Source organism: Scyliorhinus canicula, chromosome 18, assembly GCF_902713615.1.
Source record: "Scyliorhinus canicula chromosome 18, sScyCan1.1, whole genome shotgun sequence".
Classification (NCBI taxonomy): domain Eukaryota; kingdom Metazoa; phylum Chordata; class Chondrichthyes; order Carcharhiniformes; family Scyliorhinidae; genus Scyliorhinus; species Scyliorhinus canicula.
Genome location: NC_052163.1, coordinates 14,313,150 through 14,326,306, shown reverse-complemented (window position 1 = coordinate 14,326,306; position 13,157 = coordinate 14,313,150). Strand labels below are relative to the sequence as shown.

The window sequence follows — 13,157 nt, the reverse complement described above, 5'->3', positions numbered from 1 at the left end:
AAAACAGCTCCAGCAGAGCGTGACTGAAGGGAGGCTGCCTGTTAAAAGGAGCCAAGGAAACAACACTGCAATCTCAGGAGTGGTAACTGTGCTGCAGGCACTCTGGGGAATAGGCGGAGGTTCCCCTCAATAAGTGGAACTGTAGTAGTGCAGCAGAACGGAAGACCCTAGACGACAGTCTGCATGTGACCTGGATAAAAACAAACGGTCAAAGCAACATATCGGTAAGATTGTTGTTTCTTGATACTGTATATGGATTAGAGGGGCAGAATAAGGCAAGAGTGCGTGTAATTTATTTTGTTTGATCTATTTGTGATGCTACTTGGGTCAGCAGGGGAAGAAACCGTTTGCTGGACACGTTTCAAGAAAGGACAACAGAGCCTGAAAGTGTCCATTTTGTTGTCACTGGCAGATTGAGTTTGCAGTTGGGCCGTCAGGTTTCCGATCCTGATCAGGGCCCAGTATTGAAAAGCGGCCACATTCAAGTATTGGGTAGAGGATGGGATCCCTGTGTAACGGGAGCAAAATGAGAGATGAAAACATAAAATTTGGTAAAGGGCTTGAGCGGATAGATGCTGAGAGGCCCCGTGCCCTGGCTGGAGAGCCTGGATACTGGGGGTCGCCGCCTCAGAATAAGGGATTGAGTATCTAGTTGTTATCAGAGATCAGGATGCCATTTAAAAATAGTATCCCGGGGGCAGCACGGTGGTGCAGTGGGTTAGCACTGCTGCCTCACGGCGCCGAGGTCCCAGGTTCGATCCCGGCTCTGGGTCACTGTCCGTGTGGAGTTTGCACATTCTCTCCGTGTCTGCGTGGGTTCGCCCCCACAGCCCAAAGCTGTGCAGGATAGGTGGATTGGCCACACTAAATTGCCCCTTAATTGGAAAAAATTAATTGGGTACTCTAAATTTATATATGTTTTAAAACGGCGTCCTGATCTCTCGCTCGACTGAGGAGTTCCTGCGGGCGGAGCTCCTCAGTGTAGGAAACGGGGTTATTTGTGACCTCAGCCATGCATTCCCCACTGAGGCCCCTTATTTAAAGCAAGTGGCATTTTATAGCCGTGTGCTTCTTGGTGCTGCGAGCGCTGGGAAACACACGGTTAAACATGCTCGCTATGGAACTTTGTTCCCATTTGAGAGAATATCAAACCAAGCTAGAGTCACAGATAGACTCTCTGCGGTTGTGACAAGGACTAAACAACATAACGGGTACAAAGCGAAGCCGAGCAGTTTCTCCGGCAGCAGAGCACCCCTCCCCGATGAACTCAATGCATTCTATGCTCGGTTCGAGCAGGTAACCAACAATCCGCTGTCGAGTGCCCCAGCAGCCCATACCTCGCCTATACCCACCATCACAGCTTCCGAAGTCAGATCGGCCTTCCTGAAAGTGAACCCTCGGAAGGTGATGGGCCTAGACGAGATCCCTGGTCGTGCACTCAGAGCCTGCGCGGACCAGCTGGCAGAGGTGTTCGGGGACTTCTTTAACCTGTCCCTACTCCACTCCGAGATCCCCACCTGCTTCAAGAAGACCACTATCATACCGGTACCAAAGAAGAACCAGGCAACGTGCCTCAATGACTACTGTCCGGTGGCCCTGTCTTCAGTCGTAATGTAGTACTTCGAGAGGTTGGTCGTGAAGCGCATCACCTCCATACTCCCAGAACGCCTTGATCCACTGTAATTCGCATACCGCCGCAACCGGTTCACATCAGATGCCATTTCCCTGGCCCTACACTCATCCCTAGAACATCTGGACAACAAGGACTCCCCTACATCAGACTCCTATTTATTGACTACAGCTCCGCCTTCAACACCATAATCCCAGCCAAGCTCATATCAAAACTCCAAAACCTAGGACTTGGCTCCTCACTCTGCAACTGGATCCTTTACTTTCTGACCCACAGACCACAATCAGTAAGAATGAACAACAACACCTCCTCCACAATAGTCCTCACTATCGGGGCCCCCCAATGCTGCGCACTTAGCCGCCTACTATACTGCCTGTACACACGCGACTGTGTGGCAAAATTTGGTTCCAACTCCATCTACACGTTTGCTGACGATACGACCATAGTGGGCCAGATCTCGAATAACGACGAATCAGAATACAGGAGGGAGGTAGAGAACCTAGTGGAGTGGTGCAGCGACAACAATCTCTCTCTCAATGCCAGCAAACCTAAAGAGCTGGTCACTGACTTCAGGAAGCAAAGTACTGTATACACCCCTGTCAGCATCAACGGGGCCGAGGTGGAGATGGTCAACAATTTCAAATTCCATGGGGTGCACATCTCCAAAAATCTGTCCTGGTCCACCCACGTCGACGCTACCACCAAGAAAGCACAACAGCGCCTATACTTCCTCAGGAAACTAAGGATATTCGGCATGTCCACATTAACCCTTACCAACTTTTACAGATGCACCATAGAAAGCATCCTATCGGGCTGCATCACAGCCTGGTATGGCAACTGCTCAGCCCAGGACCGCAAGAAACTTCAGAGTCGTGAATACCGCCCAGTCCATCACACTAACCTGCCTTCCATCCATTGACTCCATCTACACCTCCTGCTGCCTGGGGTAAGCGGGCAGCAAAATTAAAGATCCCTCCCACCCGGCTTACTCACTCTTCCAACTTTTCCATCGGGCAGGAGATACTGAAGTCTGAGTACACGCACGAACAGACTCACAAACAGCTTCTTCCCCACTGTTACCAGGCTCCTAAATGACCCTCTTAAGGACTGGCCCTTGTATGCTTCATCCGATGCCGGTTCTTATGCAGTTACATTGCATACCTTGTGTTGCCTTATTATGTATTTTCTTTTATTTCCTTTTCTTCCCATCTACTTAATGATCTGTTGAGCTGCTCGCAAGGTACTTTTCACTGTACCTTGATACACGTGACAGTAAACAAATCCAATCCAATCCAATTTAGTTGAATTGTACCCCAAGCGTTCCTGCCAGAATTGAATCTCGTGCAATCCGCGTTATTGGGGGGGCTAATTCATCCGAAATTCAGGAGCTGTAAATGGGTCAGCGCTCTGCCGACGTGAATTGGCAAAAATTCTCATCCCCACTGACATCGGATACGCTGAGGTCGGAATTTGTGTTGAAGAGCCTGCCAAAATGGAGCAGTTTATAAGCGCTCCCCTCACTTCACGCTCTCATTCCAGCCAATAAGATGGCTCAGAGAAGACTTGCCCCATGATTTGGGAATCTGAAGTGGACCCACTGCTCGACGCCATTGAGGAGAGGAGGGACAACCTCTTCCCCAGGGTGTGGAAGAGGAAGACCCCAAACCTGCCCTTCTGAACAGGGCCTGGGAAGAGGTGGTAGAGGCAATCACTGCTGCCAGCCTCACCAGGAAGACTAGCACGCAATGCCGGCAGAAGATGAATGATATCCTTAGGCCGATCATCCAGGTAGGCCTGGTCCTGTATAAAGGTGATTAGACCGATGTCCAGCCCCATAGGACATCCATCCCGACTTAGATGCACCTGTGTGTGGATATTCGCGAGATCCCACATAGGTCCCCACTCGAGCCATGGAAGGAGCCATAAAGGTTCAGGGCGACCATCAACTCGACGGCCACCCTGCGGTGCCAAGCGAGCCACAAGTGTGTAGTGGGGACGGTCAATGTGAGCTGCCAGTCAGCTTCATGCTAAGAGGCTTGTATCTGGGGAAATGCACCAGATGGGGGTCAGTGAGGAAGGTGTGCATTTGTTGGGAGCTCAGCTATAGTTGTGTGGCCCGGGTGTGACACAAGTTGTGACAGAGAGCTGATCATGTTTCCTGGCCGGGTGCAGGATGGATGGGAGCAGGGGCCGCGTTGGACAGACCGGGCTTGCAGACAGCTCATGGCCCTGAGGGGTGGGCAAGCTGATAGTGTCATTGGTAAGGCCTCCACTCTGAGAGGGGCAGTGTGCCAGGGAGTGTGCCAGGGAGGGTGCCAGTGCCACCGTGCAGGTGTCCGTGGGTTGGGATGAGCTCTGCTATTCCCGGCTTCTGAGGAGTGCATTGGGGTGGGCTGACAATTGAGCATGGCCACGCCCATCCCGTTGATCATACTGCCGGGGTGTGAGGGGTTCTTGGGGGGGGGGGGGGGGCTGGGCTGGGTGGGTTTCCACTTGACCAGAGACTCTCTGAGCATTTAGAAGACCACAGTGAGCAGTCAGGTGTGAACAGCCAGGGGCCTGTAAGTTTCATCAAAGGGGTGGGTATAAATCACAGTGCAGTAAAGGGGGTCTGACCTCGGCCACCCTGACACACCGAGTGCACGGATGTGGTACCATGTTGTTCCCCATTACTCTCTGCGGCCCAGACAGCCGCCTCTCCCAGAAAGACCGACAGGTTTGGAGAGTTTTCTTTCCCCCCCCCCCCCCCCCCCCCCCCAACAGCCATGGCGCCACGACTTCACTTGTAAATATTTGCACCGATTCGCGCTGGTATGACTCCTGTCTGAGATGGGTGGAGTACCGTGGAGCGTACTGTGTTCAAACCGCAAATGACATTCAAATCCACGCAAAAAACAGTTTGCATGGGTCCACCAACGTCGCCGGGCGGGGGACCTGAGCATCGGAATTGGCGCCGGGCGATTTTTGCATGACCTGACATTCTCCGCCCGATCGTGATTCTACCAGCGGGCATCGGGGGCTGAGATTCCAACCGGGTTAAAGGGATATGGAGACCAGGAAGAGATCAGCCATGACCTGATTGAATGGCGGAGCAAGCTCGAGGGGCTGTATTGCCGACTTCTGCTCCTAATTCCTATGTTCCTGCCTTGTAATAAAGGCCTTTCTTTGCCACTGAAGATGACCAGTGTACCACCTTTGGCATTGTGATGTGTCCTGACGCAACTTATACCAACATGCTTTGCATTTGGAAATAATTCAATTTTCCAAACACTTTGGCGCGAAGGCAGTTAATTCCCTTTAAAAGATTTTCTGATTTTATCGGTGCATAAGGGGCTATTCAGAAATATCGGCAGAATTTTACCGCCAGGTGAGCTATTCCCCGTCTTTTCTGCAAGGGACAGAAATGGTGATTGTCATTTATCTGTCCGCAGAAGTTTCTCACAGGGCTTCATCACAATGCTGGTCTTTCTCTCAGGCACTCGCAGTGATTCTGACATGTCTTGCTGAGACTTGCATTGTGATGATTTCAGGAATTTGTTTGCAGGTCCTCATTATTGCAAGATTCACTAAGGCTGTCTTGTTTTAGAGCAGCTATGATCTGACAGTTTTGTTTTCTACCGCTGGAATTGATGTCAGCATTTTAAAAGGGGGGGGGAAAGAGAGTGGCAGCAAATACTGTGACCACATGTAAGAAATATTAATGCCAAACATGGTACTCCTACTCAAGTTTATTCTGCTCGTTACATTCCAGCATATTCTGGAATATCCAGTGTAAATAATGTATAATTCTCCCACCGAGATTATAAGACCTTAAGTAAGGAGTCAAAGTCAAACAGGTTTGTTTCAAATCACTAGCTTTCGGAGCACTGCTCCTTCCTCAGGTGAATCAACGCCGGCATTTTCCACATCATAAGACCATAAGACATAGGAGCAGAATTAGGCCACACTTCTTGAATTTTGTTTGATTCCCTTTTCTTCCATGTACTGAATGATCTGTTGAGCTGCTTGCAGAAAAATACTTTTCACTGTACCTCGGTACACGTGACAATAAACAAATCCAATCCAATCCAATCCATCGAGTCTGCTCCGCCATTCAATCATGGCTGATATATTCTCATCCCAATTCTTCTGCCTTCTCCCCATAACCCCTGATCCCCTTATTAATGAAGAACCTATCTATCGCTGTCTTAAAGACACTCAGTGATTTGGCCTCAACAGCCTTCTGCGGCAAATAGTTCCACAGATTCACCACCCTCTGGCTGAAGAAATTCCTCCTCATCCCTGTTTTAAAGGATCTTCCCTTTAGTCTGAGATGATGTCCTCTGGTTCTAGTTTTTCCTACAAGTGGAAACATCCTCTCCATGCCCATTCTATCCAGGCCTCGCTGTATCTTTCTTGTAAGTTTCAATAAGATCCCCTCTCATCCTTCTAAACTCCAATGAGTACAGACCCAGAGTCCTCAAACGTTCCTCATACGACAAGTTCTTCATTCCAGGGATCATTCTTGTGAACCTCCTCTGGACCCTTCCAAGGCCAGCCCGTCCTTCCTTAGATACGGGGCCCAAAACTGCTCACAATACTCCAAATGGGGTCTGACCAGAGCCTTATACAGCCTCAGAAGTACATCCCTGGTCTTGTATTCTAGCCCTCTTGACATGAATGCTAACATTGCATTTGCCTTCTTATCTGCCGACTGAACCTGCACATTAACCTAAACAGAATCGTGAACAAGGACTCCCAAGTCCCTTTGTGCTTCTGATTTCCTAAGCATTTCCCCATTTAGAAAATAATCTGTGCCTAAATTCCGCCTTCCAACGTGCATAACCTCACACTTTTCCACATTGTATTTAATTTGCCACTTCATTGTCCACTCTCCTGGCTTGTCCAAGTCCTTCTGCAGCCCCCTTGCTTCCTCAATACTACCTGTCCCTCTACAGATCTTTGCATCATCTTCAAACTTAGCAACAGTGCCTTCAGTACCTTCGTCCAGATCATTAATGTATATTGCAAAAGGTTGTGGTCCCAGTACAGACCCCTGAGGCACACCACTAGTCACTGGATGCCATCCTGAAAATAACCCCTTTATTCCCACTCTCTGCCTTCTGCCAGTCAGCCAATCCTCTATCCATGCCAGGATCTTACCCTTAACACCATGGGCTTTTAACTTATTTAACAGTCTCCTATGTGGCACCTTGTCAAAGGCCTTTTGGAAATCTAAATAAATCACATCCACTGGTTCTCCTTTGTCTAACTTCCTTGTTACCTCCTCAAAGAACTCTAACAGATTTGTCAGACACAACCTCCCTTTGTCAAAGTCGTGCTGACTCAGTCCTATTTTACCATGCACTTCCAAGTACTTCCCAACCTCATCTTTAATAACCGACTTTAAAACCTTATCAATGATTAAACCAATACAGCCTACTTCAAATGCTAAGTCACTTCACTAGATTCCTACTTTGTAGCAATGTTTATGTGATTTAATTCACATTGATAATTTTTCCAATGAAAAAAATCTACACATTGAATTATTAGGAGTAAACTATATAAAACTTGATGAATATACAAATGTACGGTGAATTATTTGGATAAGCAATTAACCGATTATGTTTGTTCTATTAATGGTATGATAATTATATTGTTAAGATGCACAGATGAAGGACATTGTTTAATATAAAGAGCGATGGGCGGGAGCCCCGCTGGATTTTCCGACCCTGTCGCGTTCCCGCCCTCCATAAACGGGAGTGGAAAACTTCCCCACCATCTATCTCTGCAACATAAAGAGTTTTGGTGCATTTCTTTTAAATTGATTTTCTGTAGTCACAAAGAGGGCATTCGTGCGTCTTTAAAGGTAACTGGGTCCCTGCTGGTTTCTGAAGGTTCGAAATTCCTCTGGTGTGAGTCGTGGCTAGTCAGGCATGCCTCTGTCCATTTAAAAAATAATAATTTTATAAAGTAGCCAGATTGGCATTTCCGTCCCGTCTTCTGAAGGGACAATTTGTTAAATTAGTTTATTTTACAGGTAATTAAAAGAGCATATAAAGTGGGATGGCTGGGACACTGAGACATCAGATAGAAAGCAGGCATATGTGTAATGATGTCTTTCGTAAATCAACCGATTATCAAGAGGGGAATTTGTTCCATACTTCACCGTCTGGCTGGCTTGCGATCCAATTAACATCCGCCCTCGGCTGTTCTTTCTTCTGAAATAGTAGTTAACAGTTAAGCTTGCACATAACCATTTGGATAAGAATCTAGAGACTGGTTGTTCTGCATGAGTGCTGTTTGGAGTTAACCCTTTATCCTGCTCTCCCCTGTTACTCACATGCACTTTCCAAGAAGAATCAATCAACAGTGTACACTCTGGGCCATGACTGCTTCGTTAAAATTAGCTGAGGCGGTACAGGTGTGGAATCCAAACTGACTCTTTCTGGGTCTGAACAGACCCAGATCCGCATCCGCTAGTCATTCTGCCAGATGTTGAGTAAACCGATATGAGTTGGTTAACACAATGCCGTGCTCTTCATTATTCTTCCAGCACAGATGAAGGCATCTGCTCCCAACGGTCTGCCAACACCACCTCTGTGACCAGGAGACAGTCAGAACAATTCAGGGAAACAGCACCACCAGTAGCGAATGGCCTCTTTCTGCTCTGCCGGGATTCTGTGAAGTCTCGTGGTTTTTACATGAACAAGCCAACTAGACTTTCATCGCCCAGATGAGGAGTTGCGGTTTGTGATTCTGTTTCTGACACGGACCTCAAAGCTCCCTGGAATCCCTTAACTACCTCGATACTAATGGTGGGCTACAATCAACAGGAATTCAGAACCAAACTTGGCACAAACTAACCACTGTTTCTTGATTTCTTTTGTATTTCTCATTTCGTTTTCAACAGAAATTGGTGATATTTTCAATGTTACATGTTGTGGAATTGAGCATACTAAAGTGATGTATATTTTCAATAAGATCTTTCTGCGTGTACATCCGATGTGAGCAGATATTTTCAATGTTGCATGTTGTGGAATTGAGCATACTAAAGTGATGTATATTTTCAATAAGATCTTTCTGCGTGTACATCAGATGTGAGCAGACACTCGAGGCTGCTACTTTTCAGCATGCCAAACAAGGGAATTAACTTTGGAACTAACTCTGATAAGGCAGGTATGAGAAAGAGCTGAGAAATGGGATTATAGCTTGATAGTTGCAGTTAAATAGAAGCACACAGATCCCTTGAACGTGCTCCACTATTATGATCGTGGACGAGATCCAACAGTTGCTAGCATACTGGACAGAAACCCCTATATTTTATTTAATAATAATAATAATAATAATAATAATAGCTTATTGTCACAAGTAGGCTTCAATGAAGTTACTGTGAAAAGCCCCTAGTCGCCACATTCCGGCCCTTGTTCGGGGAGGCCAGTACAGGAATTGAACCCACGCTGCTGCCTTGTTCTGCATTACAAGCCAGCTCTTTAGCCCACTGTGCTAAACCAGCCCCTGGTAATTTAATTTGTGGGACTGTGAGAAAAGGGACACTTTGCTTCAGGAGTGATTCCACGCACCAATAGGGATATGGTGCATTAAAACAAACTTCATTACTAACACAGTATTACTAACTTAAACACCATGAAGAAAATCGCTTCCAATTACCAGTTAAACAATGTTTAACAATTAAAAATATATATATTTTTATTGCAGAAAATAAATTTTCACTATTACAAAATAAAGCCATGCTAACCAACAAATACATGCAGGTACAGTACATGAGTATCACCTTGAAAAGCTAACACCACCACTAACCCTATCCCACCCACCTATAACTGAACACAGACTAACAACCCCTCCTAACAGCTCATGGGGACTAGCTCTTCGAAAAAGGAAATGAATGGCTGCCATCTCGAATAGAACCCTTCTACCCACCCTCCAATGGTGTACTTGACCTTCTCTAGGTATTGGGGCTCCATCAGATCACCCAACCAGGCCGAGGCACTGGGCAGAGTAGGAGATCTCCATCCCAGCAGAACTTGCCTCCGGGCTATCAGCGCGGTAAAGGCGAGGACATCCGTCCGCAGCACTGGCGAGTCCGAAACCCAGAAAATGGCCACAAGTGGACAAGGCTCCAGATCGATATCAAGAATCCCTAACGTGGTGTTAAAGAAGGAGACGCAGAAGCTTACAGGTTTAGGACATGAGCAGAAAGTATGGGTTCACCAGTCCCCAAGAAAAGAGCGCTCATCCGCACCTTGATCAGATACGCTCATCCGCACCTTGATCAGATACGCTCATCCGCACCTTGATCAGATACGCTCATCCGCACCTTGATCAGATACGCTCATCTGCACCTTGATCAGATACGCTCATCCGCACCTTGATCAGATACGCTCATCCGCACCTTGATCAGATACGCTCTGTGCACCACCTTGAACTGAATCAAGCTGAGTCCAGCACAAGACGAGGTTGAGTTGATTCGGTAAGAGCCTCATTCCACACCCCTCCCTCAAAAACAGGACCCAGCTCTCCCTCCCACTTCCTCCTCACCTCCTGTAACAGAGCCTGCTCCACCCACAGGATCTGGCCAGAAATTTCCCAACGGCCAGAAAAAAACCCTGTTCTGGAGGAGGGGGGGGGGGGGGGCAAAGGGACCAAGGGAAAAAAATGAGATCTCCTTACAGAGGAAATCATGTACCTGGAAATACCTAAATAAATTAGTCCTGGGGATTTGGAATTTATGCATCAGCTCCTCAGATCTAACAAACCTGCCCTCCACAAACATGTCCCCAAACCTTTACCCCCCCCCCCCCCCCCCCCCTCCCCAGGACCTGAAGTCAAGCCCAAACCCACCGGCGCAAAGAGATGATTCCGACAAATAGAGGCCGACAACGACGTGGAGCTGAGTTTAAAATGGTGCCCAAACTGCCTCCAAATCCTCAGCATGGACACTACGACCAGATTCGAGGTAAATTCCTCAGGGGAAAATTATCATGGCCAAGCAGTTTCCACGGTCCTGAAGCTAGAACCGTGACAAGAGCCCCTCTCCACCTGCCCTCATATGGAGTCCCAGATCCTTGAGCTACCCCCCAGCACCTTTTCAATATTAGCCGCCCAGTAATAAAGCAATAAATTAGGTAAGGCCCAGCCACCCAACTGTCTCTAAAGAAACACCGCCAGGTACTGGGGTCTTGCCCGCCCAACTGAAGGAAGCCGCAATCTTATTGACTCTAGTAAAAAAATAATTTGGAGAGAAAAATGGGGAACACTGAAATGGAAATAAAAACCTCGGAAGGACATTAATTTTAACCGTCTAAACCCTGCCCGCCAAGGACAGGGGGAGGTTATCTTAGCTCTGCAAATCAGCTCTAACCCCACCCACCAGATCAGCATAATTTAGTTCATGAAGCAAATCGCAAACAGATTCCCAGATAACGAAAGCTACATCTGGCAAGACAAAAAGGCAACACCCCCAGGTTCAGCTCCCCTCCCTGGGGGGGGTTCACCAGAAAATATTCAATCTTATCCAAATTTAACTTCTACCCCGAGAGGGAACAGAAACTTCTAAGTAGCTGCACTATCTCATCCATGGTGGAGACTGGGTCCGGGATATAAAGTAACAGATAATCTGCATACAAGGACACCCTGTGCTCTCTCCCTCCCCACCTTTTCTGCCAACACAGTGGAAGACCTCAACGCTATGGCCTGTGGTTCGATTACCAAGGCGAGCAGAAGCCGAGACAATGGACAAACCCTGCCTTGTTCCCCTACCCAGCTCAAAATAACCTGAGCTTGAGTAATTTGAGCGAGCATTAGCAATGGAATCCCTATACACCAAACAAATTCAGGCTGGTTTGGTTTGGACTGGTTTAGCTCACTGGGCTAAATCGCTGGCTTTTAAAGCAGGCCAGCAGCACGGTTCGATTCCCGTACCAGCCTCCCCGGACAGGCGCCGGAATGTGGCGACTAGGGGCTTTTCACAGTAACTTCATTGAAGCCTACTCGTGACAATAAGCAATTTTCATTTTCATTTCATTTCAAATCCAAGATATAACCTTTGGCCCAAAATCAAACTTCCAGAGGATCTCAAATAAATACCCCCACTCGACCCTACCAAATGCTTTTTCTGTGTCCATTGAGGCAATCACCTCTGGTTTGGGTATATTGACCAACAGCTGCCAACCCTTGCCAAAAACCCGTCCGGTCTTCTGAAATCACCCTGGAAGGCAGGGATCCAACTGCATTACCAACAATTCAGCCAAGAACTAAGTATCAGCAACATATGTATTCAACAACAAGAGGGGTCGATACGTAAGTAGGTTCTTTATTCTTCAGATTTAGGGAAATGGAGCCCTGTGCCAATGTAACCGGGACAGCAAATCGTTAAGCATGTGGGATCAACTGCCCCGCAAATTGTTTATAGAATTTGATGGGAAACGCATGCAATGCCTGACTGCATTGAGCCAATTACACTTCATAATCTCTCGGGGCCCAACGGGAAGTCCAACTCCTCCCTTCTCTCCATCTCCACCACTGGGCAGGACAATCTTTCCAAAAACTGCATCATGGGCGATCTCCTTCCGGGGACTCCGATCTGTAAGGACTTCAATAAAATGCTTCAAAATCTGCATTAACCTTTGATGGGGCGGAAACCAACCTGCCACCCGAGTCCCTTACCTGCACAATCTCCCGGGGGCGCAGCCTGCCGCCTCAGCTGGTAAGCTAAAAGCACTAAAACATTTCCCCCTCGAGCGTCGCAGCTGGCTCACCGTCGTACCCGAGAGTAGGTCGAACTGCATCAGCTGGTTTTTCCTGCTCACCCACAACTCTGGTGTGGGGGCAAGCGAGTACTGGCGATCCACCTCCAGGAAGGAATCCACAAGCCGCTGCCGCTCCACCCTCCCAGTCTTGCCCTTGTGTGACTTGTAGAAAATGATCTCCCCCCTAATGACCACCTTAAGGGCCTCCCACTACGTTGAAGGTGAGATAGATTCTCAAATGGCAGAGGATATCTGCCAATAACGGCGTATCCAATCTCCACGGCGGGTGGAGAGAAAGACCCGACTCCCAACACCACATCCACAAAATGATCTGAGATAACAGTTGCTGAGTACCCCGACCTCCTCACCCCGGGAACGAGAGACCTACCCACCACAAAAGAGTCAATCTGAGAGTACACCTAATAACAATAATCTTTATTGTCACATGTAGGCTTACATTAACACTGCAATGAACTTATTGTGACAAGCCGCTAGTCGGCACATTCTGGCGCCTGTTTGGGTACACTGAGGGAGAATTCAGAATGTCCAATTCACTACTGTCTTTTGGGACTTCTGGGAGGAAACTGGAGCACCCGGAGAAAACCCACGCAGACACGGGGAGAATGTGCAGACTCCGCACAGACAGTTCACATTACTGTCATTAAAAACTCCACTCACTTAACATATCTATATCCCTCTGCAGACTCCTTGGGCGGGATTCATGACCCCCCACCGGGTCGGAGAATCGCCGGGGGTCGGCGTGAATCCCACCCCCGCCG

The 13,157-nt window shown here is 47.9% G+C and overlaps 1 protein-coding gene across 8 annotated transcripts in view; it reads left to right on the top strand.

The window, feature by feature from the left end:
- Window positions 1-8,685, top strand: part of LOC119953034 (endonuclease V-like) — a 110,571-nt gene extending 101,886 nt beyond the window's left edge. For 4 of the 8 annotated variants that reach the window (XM_038776815.1, XM_038776819.1, XM_038776813.1 and 1 more), the window contains one exon: window positions 8,166-8,685. In XM_038776815.1, the coding sequence (XP_038632743.1) occupies window positions 8,166-8,349 (184 nt within the window). In that variant the 3' untranslated portion in view covers window positions 8,350-8,685. The remainder of the gene's footprint in view (window positions 1-8,165) is intronic. The other 4 variants (XR_005457943.1, XR_005457942.1, XM_038776816.1 and 1 more) reach the window with 4 other exon arrangements.
- The last annotated feature ends 4,472 nt before the right edge of the window (window positions 8,686-13,157 follow it).